The sequence below is a fragment of the Chinchilla lanigera genome, unplaced genomic scaffold (genome assembly GCF_000276665.1).
Source record: "Chinchilla lanigera isolate Chin_1 unplaced genomic scaffold, ChiLan1.0 scaffold00003, whole genome shotgun sequence".
NCBI classification, from domain to species: domain Eukaryota; kingdom Metazoa; phylum Chordata; class Mammalia; order Rodentia; family Chinchillidae; genus Chinchilla; species Chinchilla lanigera.
In genome coordinates, this window is record NW_004955404.1 from 1,765,774 (window position 1) to 1,786,648 (window position 20,875).

The 20,875-nt window shown below is 53.4% G+C and overlaps 1 protein-coding gene across 1 annotated transcript in view; it reads right to left on the reverse strand.

Moving 5' to 3' along the window:
* Arhgef7 (Rho guanine nucleotide exchange factor (GEF) 7) overlaps nt 1-20,875 on the reverse strand; it is a gene marked incomplete in the record, with an annotated part of 86,405 nt that overhangs the window by 16,723 nt on the left and 48,807 nt on the right. The window contains 10 exon segments of the mRNA XM_013515723.1: nt 1,054-1,193; nt 1,382-1,460; nt 3,568-3,654; nt 6,074-6,220; nt 6,924-6,983; nt 7,653-7,791; nt 9,179-9,301; nt 13,503-13,598; nt 13,806-13,900; nt 17,967-18,055. Of these exon segments, the coding sequence (XP_013371177.1) occupies nt 1,054-1,193; nt 1,382-1,460; nt 3,568-3,654; nt 6,074-6,220; nt 6,924-6,983; nt 7,653-7,791; nt 9,179-9,301; nt 13,503-13,598; nt 13,806-13,900; nt 17,967-18,055 (1,055 nt within the window).

Here is a 20,875-nt window from a genome sequence, read left to right on the forward strand (position 1 = left end):
ACACTAGCGAGGGGGAAGGGGAAAGGCAGCAAGAGGAAGAGGAGAGGGAGAAGAAGACGGAAAAGGGGAAAAGGAAGGGGAGGAAACGGGGAGGGGGAAGAGGAAGAAAAGAGGGAGAGGAGGGGGAGGGGAAAAGGAGGAGGAAGAGGAAGAGGAAGAAGAGGAAGGGGAGAGGGGAGAAGCCACAGGCTCTCCACCACCAGCCACAGCAGTGCTGGGCACAGTCACGGCTGGAGAACCTCGCACACCACACAGTTGCACCACCAGCTACCTGTCTAGGGGGTACAATGGGCTGAAGCACCCTTCCCCTGGCACCTGATAATTCAGGTCCCCCTTGGCTCTCCCTGCTGGTGCTACATCGACAGTACGTACCATGGAGCTGCACAGGTCCCAGGCTGCGGGCACAGGAGGCGCAGCGAGCCCTGCCTCAGCCAGCCTGGGGACATGAAGGGACACTGAGGTGTAGGCCCAGGGCACGGCAACGGCTCAGTGGGAGGTGGCTGCTCATGAGGATGGGGAGGAAAGTACCCTACCCTGCACTGCCCTAGACAGGACTAGGCCTGAGCACCTGTGACCTGTGCACAAAGGCCAGGGGAGAGGAGTGAGGCAGGAATGCCCGCACAGCCCTGAGGACAGGACGCACTGTATCGACTCAGCGCCCGACTACTGCGCGTCTCCCTGAGGGACTCCAGGCAGGGCAGCCAACCTGCAGCACTGGTGCTGCTCTACTGTGAAGTGGGGGGGGGGGGTCTTAAAAAACCTACAAGCTGCTAAGCTCTTCCTAAGAAAACTAATTTTTTCTTAACACACTGAGTCAAAAATATTTTAATGCCTTCAAATTGAATCCAGTCCTTTTCATCCCTATTATCGTTTACCGTTAGATTTTTTAAAAAGAAACCCTAACTATAGCTCCAAATCAAGCATGGACAGGCGAGAACCCCCAAGTTTCCTGCTAGGGCCACTGTGAGCAGAGGCCCTCTACCCCACTGGGACCAGCTGGGCTGGGGGTGCACAGGCCCAGGACACTGCACCCCACCACCTGGGAGCCCTTACGGTGTGAGACGGCACGGAGTGGGGCTTGATGGTGGGGTTGCTCGAGGACGTGACCTTCGTCTGCTTCTGCAGGTGGTCCACCCACTCGTGCAGGTCCTGCTGGTTGTTGCAAGACACGAGGATGCGCTCAATCATGCTTCCTGCAGGAGGCAGGGAAGGAGGAGGCTGAAGCTCAGACTTGGGCCCAAGGCACTGCATGCACACACACATGCCCACACCCGGCACAGACTTGGCAACACTGAGCATCACCCGAGACACCCCCGAGACACCCCCAAGGGCCAGGCAGCCTCCCAGGACACACGGCACCCACACAGCCTGTGCCTATCACCTGATATTTCAAATGCATTTCTATGATTTTCACTGTCCTCAAGCTTTGTGATTGTCATTCCTGTTGTTGGTAGCTTCCCCTAAAAGAGACCCCCCCAACACAAAAAAGCACAATTAGTGCTTTTCCAGTAAAGTAACCGACATTAAAGTAAATACAAATGACTTTCAGAACAGCAGAGGAACCGTGTGAGCCAAGGGCGCTCTCCTGTTCACCACGGGCATGTACGCTGCAGGGCCTACCTCGGCGAGACACAGTACCAGTACGGAGGAACTTAACCAGAAAGCGGCAGAGCCCAAAATGAACAAGCCCATCTGCTGGGCTCCGCTGAACACTGACACAAAACCACTGCACACCGCGACAAGGCTAGAACACACAGCTGCTGCTTCAAGGACCACAAAGAAAGTAAGTGGGCATCCACCTCACTGTGGACACAGAGGCAAAACATGAGTGTGTGACAGTACTTCATACAAGCTAAGTTAAACGTCTCAGGACTCAGGGAGGAAGGCGCAGGTGAGCAGAAGGCCAGCGCAGACACTGCAGGCGGTGTGCACCGTCACAACCACAGTGCAGGGTCAGACGCACAGCCACAGCTGACACACAGCCTGACAGCTGGGGGCCAACAAAAGGTCATGGGTGCTCTGGGTTGAGTTGCCTCAGAACAGCTCTCCACCAAGGCACAGGAGTCTATCAGCACCCCAAAAACAGCGCTTCCAGACAGGTATGGGGGTCTGCCCCCACGGGAGACATGGCAGGATGCACCTATACCCATGGGGCAGAGGCCAGACCGGCCCAGTCCCCCTCCACTCAGAGTGGTATCTGTCCAAAATACCACAACACACAGCTAAGACACTGTCCCAAGCATAGGGAGCAGGACAGCATGCTGTCTGCTGCTGCTGCGGCCACGTGTATCAGCAAAGCACTAGACTACACGCCTCCCCAGACTGCTATGTGCGCGAGCACTTTCACAGCTCTGAGCGCCTGCACGGAAGTCAGGCTGGGAACCGCACATCTGGGTGCACCGCTTCCGGGTGACATCCACACAGCCAGGGCCCCAAGCATGGAAACGAGCGCTGGTGGCCAGGCCTCACGGAAACCAGAGACAGGGCCAGCCAGCAGAGGAGGGCACGGAGCACGCCAACACAAGAGTGAGTGCCAGCCTCCAGGGGAGTCCTGGCCAGCTCTTCCCCAAGGCTGGAGCAGGGACCCCTTCAGCACGCACTGGGCACGGGCACTGGGGTATGCGACCAGAAGCAGAAAGAGCAGGGGGACAGGCCGACTTGGCATTCACCAGGGGCCCACCAGGGGGAGCTGTGGGGTGCCTCTCCTGGGCGCAGCCTCACAGGTGAAGGTGCAGTGCTCCTGGGTGTGTTTACACCGCTTCACCACTTGGCACAGCTGTGCAGCAAGAAGCCCTCCCTGGGAGCAGGTGCAGCCTCCAGTCCAATGGAGTACAGCCTCCAATCCCAAATTCCAATCTCCAGTCCTTGCTAGGTCAACATAGAAAACATGCGGCAAAGCAGTGCCACCCAGAGGGAGAGGAGTAGCAGCTTCCGACCTAAGAGTCCCTGGAGCCCGGCTAGGCTCCAGCAGGGGACAGGCCCACACGGCTTCTGCAGTGTCACCCAGAAACCACGAAGGGACCTGCCAAGACCACCGCCTGGATGGGCGGCTGCGGCGGCAGCAGCAGCGGCAGCTGGATCCTGCCACTGTCGAGACCCAGACAGGGAGCAGAACACAGCCCCTGTATCCCAAATGGCAGCTCTCACGCTTTCTCCAGGAAAGTGGAAGTCCAAGTCTCAGGATAACTTATCACGAGACCCATGCCATGTATCTGGGGACACCACGTGGCTGGCAGCTAGGCCTGCCCACCCCACTGAGCCACAGCCCCTGGGGGCCCTTGTTCTGCAGAATGGAAAGCACAACCTCAGAGGAGGAAGGTGCTCTGCTGGAGGCAACACCGTCTTGGGGGCAGCAGAGGCCATGCCAGTCTGTCCCCACAGGTGCTCTACCCAACACTTCCCCTCCAGGCTAAGAAAGAACACCGGGCACATGCACAGTCACAGCGGCACACACCTGAACACGTGGCACGCACTCCCCGGCATGGGGTGTCTAAGGCCAAAGTGCAAACCAGCCTGAAAAGGAGTCTCCTACCGAGAGCAATGAAGGTGAATCTAAACGTGTTTTACCTGGTAAATGAAGCCGCTCATCCTGGGACTGGCCGACAGCATTAACAGGAGACTTGGGAAGAGGAGAAGGTATCGTTCATTCTTTTCCTAATATAAAACAATTTTAAACACATTTAGAAATATGACAACATTTATTTTCTATTAGGCCCTATAAAACCTTATGCAATTATTTACTGTATTTCTTCTCCAGAAGTTTCTATCAAGTTGTATCAGCTGAACTAGATGGTAACAAACAGGAGTCTGAGCTGAGTGTCAGTGTGTGAGAAAACAGGCAAACAGGCAAAGGCCATGGACTGCTACATCCTTCGAACCAAATGAGAACACACTGGTGCCTCAGTTCACAAATTTAATTCTTTCCGCACTTCTGGTTGGAAGCCAAATTGGAAAAGAACCAAATCAGACTTCCCCATAAGGTCAACATAGAGCCTAAGTACTGAATTGGGTTCAATTCTTAGCCAATTTGGATTGTGTCCAGAATCAGGGAGAGAATTAAGTTCGTGAACAGAAGCACTGCTGTAAACTAGACGACTAGAAGGTCCTGAACTCACAAATATCTGTGTAATACCTTTGAAAGCTAACACAGGAAGGAATTCGTCTCTGCCATTAGGTATTTAGTGCATCTAAAATTTCTATGGTCACATCCACAAAAGGAACAAGAGAACAAAAGAACAGGAACTCAGAACTTTAGTGGGTGAGGGAACCAGCAGAGCCTCTGCCCTCGAGGAAGGAGAGGTGGAACACTGACATAAAATAAACCCTGGTTTGTGCACATTCCTGGCACTTCCCCCAAACCCTCAATATGCTAATGAAATGCTGTTCTCCTCCATCCCATGAACTTCTGGCCTCTCTGAACGACTTCTTTTTTGTGGTACCAGAATTGAACTCCGGACCCTGCCCACTGCCAGGCAGGTGCTGTGCTGCTTAGCTATATCCCCAGCCTGATGAAGGACTTCTTAAAAAGCATTACTGTGCACTAGAAATCATTTCCTTCAATAAAGTAGTAAAACCAAACGGACCACACCTAAACAACATCAATTCCCAAGAACCTAAAAGCAGACACAGAAAGGGCAATGTCAGATGCTCCTGTTCCTGGGCTGATGCTCAAACCACTGCCGAAGTGCTGGACAGACACCAGGAAGTGGGTGGCACCTCCTCAGAACACCTCCCCAGCACCCAGCACAGAGGGCCCTGGGAGAAAGAAGGCTCTGCTTTAACAACCTGTGAGGTTCTCTCCCCTTGAAGGCTCACAGCATTGGCCAGGGACACCCTGAGCAAAGGCTTGGGAGTGGCAGGTGGGAGCACCTTTCCAGGTGTGGTCCTGAGGACTCCGGATCATGGAGTACCCACAATGCCAAGAGGGTCCATACAACAAGAACACACTTTGAGAAATGCTCCCATACATTCGCTTACAATTTAAAATCACATGACTAAGAAACACTGCTGGAAAGACACGGGTGTTTGCATAATGTGGTAAACAAGCAAAGCCATGATTCCTTACAGATTCTAAACTACCAGAGCTTCATCCATAAAGAGGGTCAAGTTTTGAAACTTTAAGGGTGGGGAGAAATACACATTGTGAGTATAAGTTCAGTTTTCCTCTTGCCGAATACTTTTTGCAAAGGTAAAATAAAACTTAGAGCCAGGTGTGGTAGAGCATGGCTATAATCCCAGCACTCGGGCGGCTGAGGCAGGAGGATCATTGCAAGTTCAGACCAGCCTGGGCTACAAAGTGAGATCAAGGCATCCTGAACTGCAGTGAGACCCTGTCTCAAAAAGACTAAAAAAAAAACAAAAACACTTAGGAAGAAATGCCTGCTCAGTAATTCAATGCACACATAACACACGAATAGCAAACCATGGACTGCTGGATTTTCACAGATTGTGAAGAGTCCAAGAATATGGTTTCATCTCTTCGTTCCCCAGAGCCATGAGAAACCTGTGACTCCTCTAAGGACCAGTTAGTTGTGTTTGTAGGGAAGGGGAAGGGTCTCATCTGGCTGTGTCTAGATGTCCCCCTAAGCCTCATGCGATCATAAGTGGAACTGATCACAAGTGGCTGGCTCTAGAGTGTGTGATGCTGGGATTCATGGTGCAATGCTAGGATTCAGGGTGTCCCACCCCAGGCGTGAGTGCTACCTGACCTAAGGGCACACAGCCTGGACAGCATGTAAGGGACAGAAAGAGGAGCACTGTTCTCACTGACTGCTTGCTGCTGTTTTGCTGCTTTCTGCCTGCCATGGACTGTTCCTCCTCTGCAATGCCCCTCTGCCAGGCCTCCCTACCTTGGAGCCAGCTAAAAACCTCGACAAATTGCGAACTACAATATGCCTTTCCTCCTGTAACTTTGGGTGTCAGGGATTTCGTCTCAGCAATGACAGAAAAGGAACTAAGACAGAGTCTAACGCCATGGGAAGAACAGGTGTCCGAGTACCTGTACACACCAGGCTCCTTCCTCCCACCCTGGGCCGTATCACAAGAGGTACGGTGGCACACACGGGCTGCATACCTCACTCCCTGCACACTGAATCATGACCTGCGACATGTAAATGACACTGCCCAGCGTCTTGATGTCGTCTCCCTCCCAGCTCCGGATGGACTCCGTCAGGATCTGCAACTCAAGCTCTTTCCTTTTCCGGACTTCTTGACACTGGACCTGCGAGACACAGAGCCCTTACTTCAAAGCCACCAAAGCTCCCGGGACCTCATGATCTGACCACAGCGCTGCTTCTTAAGGTGATCACTATTTCACACACTACTTCCCAAGACAGATAACGTACTGAACGGCTGGCTTAACCGTATGGAGTACAAGTTTGCTTACATGTCCAGCATCAAGAGATGGACAAATATTATTTTATAAAAATATCACAGATTTTGCCACTTCTAGGAAGAAAAACGTACAGCACACAAGAGAAATATTTTCATTCTGGCTTAACTAGTGTCTGCCACCAGGACAAGACGGAAAGAGGAGAAAGGGTAACCGCTTCAGGGGCTCTGAGAAAGGCACAGCAGCCAGACAACACACGTGCGGCAGAGAGAAGCCCGCACCGTGCCCGGCAGAGCAGCACGACAATCCTGAGGAAGCAGGTGAGGGAGGAGAGCCCTCACATAACGTGACTACAGCACGGAGCACACTGCCTTTCAGACTGAGGTAATCGTCCCATCTTTCTGGTGTCTCTAGCCCACTAAAATAAGATAATGCACAGCCATGAAGTTCTACTATGTGTTTATGTTTATTACATCTGAATGAACATTTTATTCAATTCCCAAGTAATTATTTTATCATCTCTCTGGCAGACGATTTTACATTCATTTGCCACAATAATGTGTGAGAAAAAACAGTATGCTTAATCACTTACCGACAGATTTTTGAAGGCAGTCATAGATTTCTGAATATCTTGTCTATCAGGATGATAATCCTTTGGAGACAGAAACACACAATTAGCTTTTGAAATCCAAGTTTCCCTTGCCAAGGTGCTCTCCTCGGGCCAGCCTGAAATGCCCCTCCCCCACCTGCCAACCCGGCACACCGTCCTGGCTCCCCTGCTTCTGTAAGGGAGGTGCGGGGATCGGGGTGCAGGGGTCAGAAACAGCACCTTCTCTGTAACCACACTGCGCAGAAGCACAGCGACCCTCCCAGCTCACAGCCGCCCCAACTCGGCCCCTGAGCGGCAGGGCTGAGAGACGGGGCCATCACAGCAGGCTTGCCTGGCCAGGCTGGGAGAGCAGCTGGCTCTCCCACTTCTGCCTGGGACTCCAGGTGACAGCAGACACACCCTTCCCTAGGTAACTCCTGCACTGTTACTACTCTGTAACACAGGCACTCATCGTTCGGAGCTATGCGTTCCTGACACCATTTGAAAAATCAGTCTGCATTTTCTGAATTCTGGAAACCTTTCGACCACAGTGGTGAAAGACAGGAAATCAGGAGGCAAATGCCTTCTCAAAGAACTAGGGTAGGAGGGAAACTTCACTTGTAATAAAATCATTTTGAAAATCCATCGATTACAACTCTGGGTAAACTGCACTGTCCCTAGCGACTACTTCTCCACCGGCACGTGCACCAGGCCCTCTGCAGGAAGTGGCACCTCCATGTGTCTCTCCAGCTCCTTGAGCAGCGTAGGGTATTTGTCCAGGCGCATGAACGGCTTGCTCAGGCCAGTGGTCAGCACAAGGATCCCAGGGCTGCTGGCGCCCTTTGTCTCCATGAACTCCCCAAGCTCCTCACTGGGCAGCAGGCAAGAGAGAGGACACAGGTGGTTAGGACAAGAGACAGACACACCATCTCTGAGCCGCCTCAAGCCACCCAGGAGAAGGACACAGGGGATAAGAGGCCGGCCAGGCACCAGCAGCACAGCGTAGAGGCCCTGTAGGAGCAGCTCCCAGCACTGGGACTGGGGACGCATCCCACCCCACAGTGTCACTAGCTCCCAGGATGCAGAGTGGAAAGCAAGGCACCTCCAGCAACTAAAGGCCGTGAAAAGCAAGTGCTCAGGATCTCCCTACAGCCCTCTCACAGTCACCTCCTGATGCTCAGAAGTGCTACTGTGACTCTGGGCTCTTTAAAAACTCTTTAACATCGCAGGGCAGGGTTCAGGCCACACAGTGAGACCTGCAAGGCCCTTGGGTCCTGCTGCTACAGAGGCCGGACAGCCCCGCCACCACCATGGGACACCTCTGCCACCTCCACATTGCCCTCTGCACAGGAGGGGTGGCGGCCACTCCCTCTCCCGCCCCCACCAGGTGCAGTGCTGGGCACCAGAAGGAAGCTCCGGTTGGGGCAATGTGTACTGCCTCAGGAAGGGTGGCAGACCAGCGGGGAAGTTGTGACACCTGGAAGGACATCGCACCCTCACTGCCCAGCCTTCCTCAGGACACCTATCTCCTGAAGCCACTCATGCCACATTCCCCCAGCGTGAGGAGAGGAATGGAATCGATCTTTATCTCACCGCAGGCACGCCTCAACTGCTATGAGGGCATCTACACAGGGCCTTTGCCCCAAGGTAAAAAACTAGGGAAAACCTGTCCAGAACACAACTGACATTTTAGGGTTTGGTGAAATGGCCTATCATCATGGTAGGGAAAGGTTAACAAAACTGAGCAAGTTAATCCCCTCCGGAGACCTCTACACTAAAAATGAAGTTACATTTTGGAAGCAAAATTAACCCCTCATACCCACAAAACAGTCTGAAGACGCCAGCAGCCAAGTGTTACCATTTCTATCTGATGTCCCCAAAGCCTCTCACTCTCACAGGCGGGGCCGGGAGGTGCCTGGGCTATGCTGTGTGATGCTCACAGTGGACTGGTCCACCAATGAGTTCATAGCTGACTGTGATGCTGGGAGGCGGAGCCTGGTAGAGAAGGTGATCGCTGGTGGGGGGCGGGGGGCCTGGGCAGGTCTGTCTCCCTCCTCCCTGGATCTCTCTCTGCTTCCTCCCACCACGCCACAGGCTGTTTCTCCTTGGTCAGCCCTCTCTGCCACGCCCTCCTGCAGTCGCAAAGACACTGACCAACATCTCAGGGCTCTGAGCAGACCTCTGGAGCGCTGACTCTGAGGGGCAACTACGGTAAAAGGGCCCACCTTCCCTGCACTCAGATACGCTGGTGAACAGACCTGTGCTCGGTGAGGACGCTCACAGCAGACGGGTGGTTGGCACAGTACACGAGGTACAGGGTCCTCATCTGCGGCATCAGGTTCAGAAAGCAGCCTCCCACTCGCTGCTGGGCCTCGGGCGACCTGGAGACACGGGCATCGAGGGAACAGCCATCAGTCACGCACAGAGACGCCGCTGCGGAACAGACCCATGGGCCTCTCCCTCACAACCGAGAGACAGCCCTGTCTGCCCTGCCACCAACCGAGCAACAGGAAGAGCCACAGAGTCCAGAGGCCAAGGTGGCCACAGGAGGGCCCACGGCCACGTTCTCTGGGAGGGGAGAAAACACGCCACACAGCCTTCCACTGCGAGGAACACTACTAATCCCTCATGAAGGAGCAGCATCAAACACCGTTATCCCGCTGCTAAGTCTTCCACCAAAGCAGCACCAAGGTTGTCACAAAAGCAGTACAAAAGTCACCCTTCACCCGAAGTAACGGACTAGAGGAGGAGGTGCCTGTGAGATGCCACTCGTTCCCAGGCCCGGCACCTAAGAGGCGCAAGCTTGTAAGCACGAGGCGGGTGGGGCGCAGGTGAGAACCCTTACTCAGGAGCGGGGAGCTCGGAGATGCTCCCCTCTCTCCAGGCCTCTTGAACTGCACCCTCTTCCTTGCACCCTACTGGTCTCAACCATGATGCCCAGGACAGGGACAGGAAGGATCACCCCCTGCTCCCGGGGAGTCGTCCCAGACAGAAAGTGGGCTGATCCCAGGGAAGCCGCAATAAAACAGAATCAGAAGTCACCCTCGCCAGCCCGTCTACAGTGTTTCGCATGCCAACTTTAATTCAAAGGCACAAAAAGATGCACTCTGTTAAGAGTGATAAAAAAGGAGAGGACAGAAAGAAATGTGGCAGTCACTATCCAGGGAGCACAGAAACAGCTGACAAAGGACAAAAGACTGCATCCATAAAGAAGTATTCTACTAAGAACTGCACAGTAACTAAAAAGCTCTGAAGCAGAATTGAAAAAGATAGCAAGAAGTTTGGGGATGAAGTTCGAAAACTCCCAGATTAATAGGAAAGGCACAGAAAATTAGAAGAACACAGTAAGCCAGCCCTTATGAAGAGGAAAGTTCCAGATATGGAAAACAAGACAGATAAGCAGTTAAGCACAGAAGTTATCACAAAGCTTGGTGTGGGAAGACTGCGAAACACAGTGTTTCTACCTAGCTGTCCCCCATGAGCCCCTGGCGACCAGCAGCAGAGGTGACCCGGGATAGTGGTGACCAGATCACTGGGCTGTCCGGCAGGGCCGCAGGGCCAGGTGGAAAGAGGGGTCACTGTGGGCCTGACCCGGAAGTGCATCTTCCTCCCCACTTCTCCCTTCACTCTCTGCTTCCCCTCTGCCTTGCCCTGAGCCACCATGCTGTTCCTTCTTTGGAGCCTGCTGACCAAGCCAACACAAAGCTCCCCTCCCTTGAGCTGTGGGTGCTGGGTACCCTGTCCCAGCAGTGAGTGTCCCAAGGATCATGTGGGGGTGGAAACAGAGCCTGGCACCCCAATCAGAACCCTAGAAACAGCTGTTCACAGCTAGGGGAGAAATACAAGCTCCTCATAAAGACCAGAGCTGTACTTAACACCAGCACCTAGACACTAGGGTGGAGACGAAGGCAGCCTGTGTGACCACATCCCCCAGAGGCCACCCCCAGCCTGGAGTGCATCCTGCTCTGCCGAATTTCCCACTGCTGTCATGGCAACCTCAGGGACAGGCTCCAAGGTAGGGGATGCGGCCCAGGGACAGGCTCCAAGGTAGGGGATTGTGGCCCGTTAACAGGCTGTCACCACGGCCTCGGGCCTCTGCCACAGGCACCAGGTGCTCCAAGCAGGAAGTGTGGCTGGAAGGTTCGCAGCCTGCCAGCCGAGACCCTGAGCCCTGACCTGATGCCCAGGCTGGGTGGGATGGGTGGGATCCACACCTCACCAGCTCCACCTCTGCAGGGTGCCTGACACAGGGTGAGCACATGCCCCATACTGTCCCTTCTCTGACACACAGCACCTGGAAAGATTCGGACTCCTCCCAAGCCCTCTCCTGACTCTGCCAGCAGGGGCACCCGCAGCCCCTCCGTCAGCTGGTCTCAAACTCACATCAACTTTCAACTGTCACCAAAACAGGAGCCAGATATCCTAAATACAGCAGTTCCAACTGTTTGTGAGAAGTAGTTCAAACAAACACCCTAAGAAATCCAGTCTCTGGAGAAGTAGATTCTTGTGACCCACAGACTCATTTTCACATCGATTTACTTACAAATCCAAGACACAGGTCAACAAATGGTTGGAGACACGAGACACCACCTCACCCTCTCCCCTGCCCAAGCCAGCACCATGTGGCCACGAAGGCTTCGTCTCCCACCTCTGCCCAAGAGCCTTGGCCTTCTGGAAACCACTTCCAGGTGACAGAGAACATTCCCTGTGCTCTGGCTCGGCCAGGCACAGCCCTCAAAGCTGTCAGTGAGAAGCCACTTGTTTATGGGACAGACAGCAAAAGCAAGGACACTAGGAGACACTGAGTCACAACTGCTGAGTTCTGAGGCCAGCTGTGGGTCTGAAGCGAGCAGAGGCAGGGAGGAAGCACGGGCGCCAGGTTCTGGTGGAGGCCAGATCACACAGGAGTAGGCACCAGGCGCAGGGGCAGTGTTGGCCCTGAGGGAGGCCATCGACCCCCAAGAGCTGCCCATTAGAAGCTCAGCAACCCCAGGGTCCTCAAGGGTGCCAGGCTGCACCTCAGCACCTGTATTGCCCAAAAGCTTGAGCTGTGCTTTCTCTCAAGCATTAGGAAAACATGAGTTGTCACCATAATACATTTTAAAGAATGAAATATGGTAGGACAATAGCAACCTTGTGAGGAAGAACAACCTCTGAGGTTGTATTTTGAACAGAATTTAACCTGCTGTTCACAATACAAGAAAATCTTCAATGTATAAATGTGTTTTATTTCAAAAATTTGTTTGGAAGACACTGTTACACTCCCAGAATTCATTTTCCTACAGAGGCAATCCTACAAGGCTATAGTTCCCCATTCTCCGGTCAGTGTAATTGGTACAGAAAAGACCCAAGTTCTTCAATGAAAACAAAAACTCTTTAAATCAACCTGATAGGAGCCCCAGTAAACCATGCATAAGAAACTCTCCATCAAAGGAAACTGCATTCCCAGCGGAGCCCTGGCTCGTGCCCCTGCCCTGCACACGGCCCTCCCTGGTCCCTGGTCCCCAGTTCCCATCCCTCCGTGGCCAGGTGGCTCTCCCTGGTGAAGTGCTGCCAGCCATAGAACCATCAACTCAAGGCGCCAGCAGGCAGAGCTCCCTGAACCACTCCATCCTTTACGCTGCACGGAGTTGAGCCCATCGTTCCAGTGAGGCTGAGCCCCTCCCTTGGCTCCGGGCTGGGTCATTTAAAGGGTTACACAGGGGCTGGGGATTTAGCTCAGCGGCAAAGCGCCTGCCTGGCAAGCACAAGGTCGTGAGTTCAGTTCCTGGTACCGGAGAAAAACCAAAAAAAAAAAAGGGTTACACACATTAACACGGGTAGACAGTACTGGCTTTGTATGCAAGAGGGCCTGGGTTTGAACCTCAGCACCAAAAAAAAACAAAAACTGTTTAGGCTAGATGTGCTAACACACACCTGCAACCCCAGCACTCTGGAAGGGTGAGCAGGAGAACAGTGAGCTCAAGCCTAACCCGGACAACTTAGTGAGATCCTGTCTCAAAGTAAAAAACAGTAATGAAAATAATAAAGTGGGTTCAATCTGTAGTACCAAAAATAAGCAAATAAATAAAATCAAAGAAGTTCAAAACACAGTGGCTTTTCATACAATGCTTACCTTACATAGGTATGTAGAAGCCAAACGAAAGCAAAGTAAAATTCCAATAATGTCACAGCATACTGTGTGTATGGGGTACTTTACACTTTACCAGCTTCTCTCAGGCTCGGGGCAACTCACAACCAAAAGGCAGTGCTGGAGGAAGCCCCCCCCCCACCAGCCCCAGCAGCAGCGGGCACAGGGGCGGCCACCAGCCACCTCGCAGACCCGGCTGTCAGGCACCTGTGTGCTCTCCATGCGGCGCCTTGAAAATCAACACCCTGTACAGTTGCCCCTTTCTTTTAAGATTTCTGGTACAAAAAATTAGTCTAACATACAGTTCTTACTCTACAAGTAGATTTATGCAAAAAATATAAAATTACCTAATTTATGTCCTTAAAATATGAATTCTAGAATTATGTTACACTCGATCCTTCCGATACCAAAGATACCAACCTGCACCTCGCGAACCTTTAGCCCCCACTTACTTGGTGCATTCTTCTAGAGACTGTACGAGCATCTGCTGGAAGGAGCAGATCTCTTCTAGGTTTCCCATTAAATGTGAAGTGCTGGCTGAACTCAACCTAGAGCCAAGAGAAACAACAGTGAAGGGTGTAAACGGTTTCCCTCGTGCTCGCCCTGCCCACGCCGCAGGCCCGCAGCCGCAGAACCTAACACACACTGCACGCCTGCGCAGGCTCACATGCCCAATCCCACTCCACCACTGCAAGCTCTGCTCGCGAAAAACAAGAGAGGACCATGTCACGCTTAACACAACTTCTCCAACTCACTTCTCACTGGTCTGCAACGGCCGCAGGTAGGTTGAAAGCACAGTCTGAAGTTCTTTAGAATATTCGTTTTCTGTTTCTAAAATATTCTGTAGCACCTGCAACAAAGGGCGGGTAAGCGTTATTTAACACCATAAGTGTGACTGGACTCCGAGGTTCATCATCTCTGGAACAGAAAGCTCCCTGCACAGTCCCATTAACTGTGCTGTGTGGCTCCACGTGAGACTCGTGTGCTCCACGCCACTATCGCTCCTGCCATTAACACGAAGCCTCCACAGTGCAGGATGGAGCTAAGCACCAGACACAGCAATGCCACAGAACACCCTCAGACAGGAAAGGCCACAACCCCTGGAAGAGCAGGAAATGCAGACCTGCCGCAGCACGCAGGAGGAAGGAGTCTCCCACGCGGGGGAGCCGCCACCCACAGGGCTCACGCTCCACCACCCGGTCTAAGTCCCAGAGAAGGCGAGACTTGTCCACAGTGGCCGACGTCAGAAAACGGCAGAGGGCGAAGGGAAGGGGGCATAATGTAAACGTGAGGGTGACGGGTTCTGTGTTTCAACTTGAGTACTGGTTACACATAAATAATCGCCAAAGCATGCTGAACAGCACCTTTAAAATCTATGCATACTAATACACAGGCTAAGGATTCCTAACCTGAAAGCTCAAAGCATTCCAAATCCCAAAATGTGTTAAGGACTGACATGATGGTCAAAGTTGGAAAAGTTTCAGATTTCAGACCATTTTAAATTTTCAGATTAGCACCACTCAACTGGTAAAGTCTATGCAAATATTCCAAAATTCAAAATCTGAAACAAGTCTGGTCCCCAGCACTCTGGATAGGGGACACTATCAAGTGAGGTTGTGAGTTCGATTCCCAGTACCCCCCAAAAGAGAAAGAAAGCGGACTAACTATAAACTAACCTTAAAATTAGAACGTTTCCCAGTATCTCATATGAGCACAGTATATTTAGCTAAAGTTAGCTAACGCCCCAAAGCTGACAACTCTAAGATAGGAAACTGCTAACCTAAAGCAAACAACTGCCACCAGCAATGGCCAACGGCAAAGGACAGGGTGCCGCTGGGACTTGGGCAGGGCTCACCCTGATTCCAGTGGATGCTCACACAACTGGCCCAGACCACACACACTTCACAGAGGCCAGCTTGACCTTCGCAAGATGTCTCCTTGCAGGGGTTAATCCGTCCCCAGTCAGACAGTGCTGAGCAGCAAGGCTGGAGACCACGACTCTCCCTCCCCAAGTGCACAGCGCCACACAGGGCAGCCGGCATGGGGCAGGGACATCGCTGCCTCGGCCCTTCCACCCCACCCTGCCCGAGCCAGAAAGCCGTCGCAGTGCATCTCCTGAGCACCTCCCCTGTGTGCTGAGAGACACTGATTTTTCTTGAAGCCCAGAGACTACTCTGAGGTAAACACATGAGAACAGTGCAGACGGTCCACATGTCAAATACGCTCTCTTCCTCCCCGTGACTTCTGACAACCGAAACAAGGAACAAACATTTAAGGAAGTCACTGTCACATGGAAATAAACTCCAGCCTCCATTCGTGCAGCCTGGCTCCTCCATCCACTCCCAGCTGTGGGCCTCCTAAAGAAGACTGTCACTCCAGGAAATGACATTAGCTGCTCATTACCCAGGGCAGGAACCAGAGGCAACAAATCCCTCCACCACGGTGCAAGCCCAGAGCACAACTCACAGACAAGGACACACCCAAGCCCCTTCCCAGGCCCCTCTGCCTCAGCCTACACATGTCCAACTCACCGCAATGATTAATGTCAACTGCTGGCCTCACACTCTATTCCAACAGGAGCAGCAACTGCTTTAAGATGCTCCCCCGAGCTAGGTACACGCCTCTTTGTGCACACGCGTACACCACGCACGCACCACACCACAGGCCCTGGCCCTGGGCTGCGTGCCCTTCCCAACTGGCAGTCAGGGGCTGTGGGCCACAGAAGGAGCTGAGAAGGTGACAGGCACCACATCCACATTGTCCACTGACAGCCAAGACCAGTGGCCACCCCACTGCACCTGTGGGACTTCAAAGCAAGGTCAGGTGCGAGCCAGAGATCCACGTCCTGCACCGACACAAAGGCCTCAGGCAAGGCAGGAGCCCTGCAGCACTTCAGCCAGGGGCAGATAGGAGGAAGTAGGCATGGTCTCTGTAGGGACTGAGGATACCGCCCCCCAGGGCCCACACCCTCCAGGGAGGGCACCCCCGTGGGCAAGACACTAGGGGAGACGTCCATCTCCACACAGTGGTGCGATGACAGGCCCTACAGACCTGCCACACTTGGCATAGCAGGCCACAGACGTGTCTCCTGCAATCACAGGACCAGGCCACCATGGCCCACACCCCACAGCTCCCCAAGCTCCTAACCACTCCTCCTGGCACCCCAGAAACCACGAAGGGCCCAGCCCCTTGCTAGGAACCCAAGGCCGACCTGATCACAAGTCCTTTCACACCACAAGGACTTGGCAGCGGGACGAGACCAGGACGAGGGCCAAGGGCACAGCAGGATGGCCCTGAGCTGCAGGCCACACCATCGCATGCTCTGAAAGAAGACTGAGACCCTGGACAAGGGTGGGGCCAAGGACCAAGCAGCGTCCCATTGATCAGACAGAAACAGTGAAAAGCAAGAACGAAGGGGAGAGGGAGCAGGGTCCACAGAGACACTCGCAAAGGAAGAAGGAAGACACTCCAGGATGAGGAGGGCAGCAGCAGAGCCCTGCAGACAGAGGCAGAGGCCAGCATAAGCACCACAACCACCCTCTAGAGGCCCGGCTGGACTGGGCGGCTCTTGCCCAGCCCCCACGGGGCGAGATGCAGACAGCGGGTGAGGGTGTTAGACAAAAAAAACGCCTCCACCTCCAACCTACTGTTTCCTGGGAGACTGGAGCATGGGAGGACAAGTTCTAAAAGGAAGCTGAACACTCAGACCCCAGAACAAGACAGGGCAGCGCAGCAGCAAGCGTCCAGGTTCAGAGCTGTGCCCTTGCTTTTATGCAGTTCTAGAGCCTGAACCCAGGATCTCTGCACTGAACTACATCCCCAGCCCTTTTTATTTTGAGACAGAGTCTCACAAGACACCTAGGGTGGGCTTGACCTCTTGATCCTCCTGCCTCAGCCACCCAGAGTGCTGGGGTGCTAAGTGTGCACCACTATGCCCAGCTTTACCATTTCTTAATTCAGGGACAGAGAATAAAACATTCATGATAAAAGGCTGCTGCAAAGAAATACTGAGTGGCTGCTACTTTACATCAAAAAATGCAAAGGTTGCCCGGTGTGGTGGCGCACGCCTGTAATCCCAGCACTCAGGAGATTGAGGAAGGAGGATCTCTGCAAGTTTGAATCCAGCCTGGGCTACACAGTGAGTCCAAGGCCAACCTGAACTACACAGCAAGACCCTGCCTAAAAATAAATGCAAAGGTTTCCTGTGTTCATGTTTATGTCTCCTGACCATCAATAAAAGCTGGGACCACAGGAAAAAATGAAGTATACATTTTCCACAGAATCTCGAAACACAGTCTACATCTAGAAAGTTTACTTTGCCATTTTCACACCAGCAGTTAAAAATTGTATCTAAATAGAGTATTATCTTCTATTCCTGAAGCATATGCAACTGGCCAAGGACAAAGGCTTAGACCCTACAGGTTCATGCCAGACACTTTTCTAAGCTCCCACACTGGTCATAGGAAGTCTCAAAATGCAGTGAACTTTAGGACACAGAGCACTTGACCACACTCTGCACGAAGTCTCAGCATCCTCCTCTGACTCTCTGCCATCTGCTGTGTACACAGCATTCCTGGGAAGACCCCACTGAAAATGGAGAACAAACTAGAAACAGTACTGTTCTGAAATCTGCCAGTCCAGTCTGAAGATAACGCAGGGCACCCAGCGCGCATACAAAGTTTACACCACACTCCACACCTCCTAAACGCTCCTCTGTTAAGATTGGTAACGCTGCAGAGAAGTAATCAGAGCACAAGGCACAATTCCACACATGCGGTATTAAACTAAGACACAGCACAGAGAACAGGGGGCAACTCTCTGAGGCCCCAAGGGGGCTCTGTGTGCTGTGAGGGATGACTCGCTTCCCTCCTCCCACCTTGGGAGCTAACTCGGCTTCCTCCACCCACAGTACTCACCACATTGTAATAGCTCTTGTTAATGGCAGCCGTGTCGAAACCTTTGGGAGGGCTCTTCAGTGCCCCTGATTTGGGGGAGACCGGCTTCTCTGGAACAGAAACAAAAGGCAGTTTACTGACAAACTGAGCAGGGACGAAGTGCACTGGTCCTCCCACAGCCAGCGGCCTGAGCTGCAGGGACCCACCTGAGGGGGCAAGGAAGGGGCTTCTGCCCTGACAGCCAAGCCCCAGGCCCAGCTCCGCTGCGGTCCCCTACCCCTGCCTGCACTGCCCAGCCCCAGCCTCGGGTTGGAGACGCCTGTGTGTGTCAGTGGAACCCTGTCTACTTACAGGCTGTGAAGCTATGCAATCTGCTTACATGGTAAACCTAGCTGTGCGGTGCTACAAATATAAAATGTGAGCTGAGGAGAATGGCAGTGAGGGCGGCAGAGCGGGAACAGCACTGCAACGTCATGGCAGAGCATTCTGGATGCAAGGGCTCCATGAGCGGGTAGGAGCTGCTCAAAGCGCAATCTCGTCACACACAGGAGACAAGGGAAAGGAAGTCACCTCCTTGCTCTAGAACCAGGAAAACCACGCTGCCCAAAGAATTTCCACACCATGTGCGACCTCAGTGTGTGGCACAGCACGTCTGCCATCTCTCTGCTCTCCACACTTCCATGAGCACAAGCTCAGAGGCAAGGGCTCCAGGCAGGAGACCCAAGCCCGGCCCCCACGCTTAGCAGCAAAAGTGGCGGGGAGCACGCACTGACAGGCCTGGGGACCCCAGCCTCACAGTGGACGCCCACACCTTCCTCAAGCCCTCGCTGTCTGCTTTTCCAATGGTGGAAAATGAAGAATAAACAATTCTGCATTGAGAGACCTCCATGGGAAACAAACTATTTCCAAACCACAAGTAATACGAAGAGGAAAACCATTTTCCTTCTCAACGCAGACCTGCTACGTGTACAGGAGAAACCACAAAATGTTTTACATTACAAGAGAAGCAATGCTGTTGTGTCTGCAAAACCTACAACTGGGGGCAAGACACAGAGGACCAAGAAGGTGACATCGCACCAGAAGGGCACAGTGTCCCCTCTACGGGGTCAGCACAGCCTGCCACCTGGGGAGGTCCTGATCATCCGCCAGCTGTGCAACAAGGCCACACCTCACAACTGAACCCAGGTAATGAGTTCATCACCTGCCAGAGCGGTAAGAAACATGGCTCCAGGCTGCTCATGCTACCGACACACAAGCAAGGCAAAAGGGAGAAGCAGACACGCCAGGGAAGCCCACGCGAGCTTTGCTCATCCCCGTGACTGAGACGCGCAGAGCCCTGGGGCCACAGAGGTCCCGCAACTTCACGCCCGCACAACCAAGCCCATCATGGGTGTCACTGCAGGGTTCATGCCCATGTGGACAGCGCCACCTGCACCCTTCGCCTGCCCTGGGATGTCCCTGTCAGCCACTGCCCAGCAGACCCCAGGGCACTCCTCTCACCCTCACCACCAGCGGGTGGTGGGCTGCAGGAGCGGCTGCCAGAAAGACTGCATCTCCCAAGGAGCGGCCTGCCGCAGCAGCCACTAGGACCCAACATCACGCAACCTTCTCAGTGCCCTAAGGAAGGTGTTTCCGGTCCATTCAACAGCTACCGAGCTAATACACAATCTCCCTGCTCCCCTGGAGTGGGAAGGGATTAGGACACAGTCAGAGCCACCCTGGGCCTGGGAAGCAGCACCACCACACTGAGCAAGGGGCCTGGCCTTGCCGGGAAGCAGAAGGCAACAGCCCCACTGGTGAGACGACCGAGATGGGTGTCCAAGACAGTGGGACCGAAGAAAGCATGGCCGCGCGGATGAGGGTACCATGAACAGCAAACACGTGTGAAAGAGAACAGGGCAAAGCCTCTAGGAATAAACACCGCGGCGCCGACAGAAGTCCCCGCGGACAGCACAACACCATAGTGAGGTGGGAACGCGAGACCCCAAACTTCCCAGTGTGAGGAACGGATTCAACTTAATCCAGCAAAACAAAGAAACCAGAGAAGTATGAGATTAAAAGCCACAGAAGAAAACTCAGACATCAAACAGGAAGGAACAAGGGGAGGAGAGGGGGCCAGCCTGGAGAGCCCACTTCCTGATGCTGGACGTTGCCGCCGCTGCCACCAGGGCTGAAGGTACAGGTTCGGGACACGGGGCACAGCAGTGCAGGCTGCTCCACACACGCAGGGCTCCTGCTTACCTGCCCTTCTCAGGAGTAACACCAACTTCTACTCTGCTGCTCTCCCCTTTCCCTGGCTGGAGGCCACCGCCTGTCCTTGGTTCTGGCAATGCACACGACCAGCTACCCTGCCGGAGAATGCTCCTGCGCTGACCTCCCAGAACCTCTCCATCTAGACGAAGGCCGCCCAGCATGCCCACCAGGGGCACTCTGGCCGGGACACCCACCACACCGCCTGGTTCTCACTCTCCTGACTGGGTTCAGGCCTCTCCTGACTAGGTTCGGCGGCATCTTGCCTGTCGTCCATCTTTAAGGAGGGGTGACGTGCAGACAGGATACACTTCCCTTCTCTGCCCAGAAATACCCCGTTACTCCTGCTTTTGCCCAGCCTGATTACAGACACCTACCTTTACACATAGACACTACCTCTACACAGACACTACCTCTACAGACACTATCACTACACAGACACTACCTCTACACAGACACCATCTCCATATACAGTACCTCTACACAAACGCTACTTCTACAGAAACACTACCTCTATATACACTACCTCTAGATGCTTGCTCTACACTATACACAGACACTACCTCTACACAGACACCTACCTTTACACACAGACACTACCACTACACAGACACTACTGCTATATAGACACTACCTCTACACAGACACTCCATCTACAGACACTAACTCCCCCCCCCCCC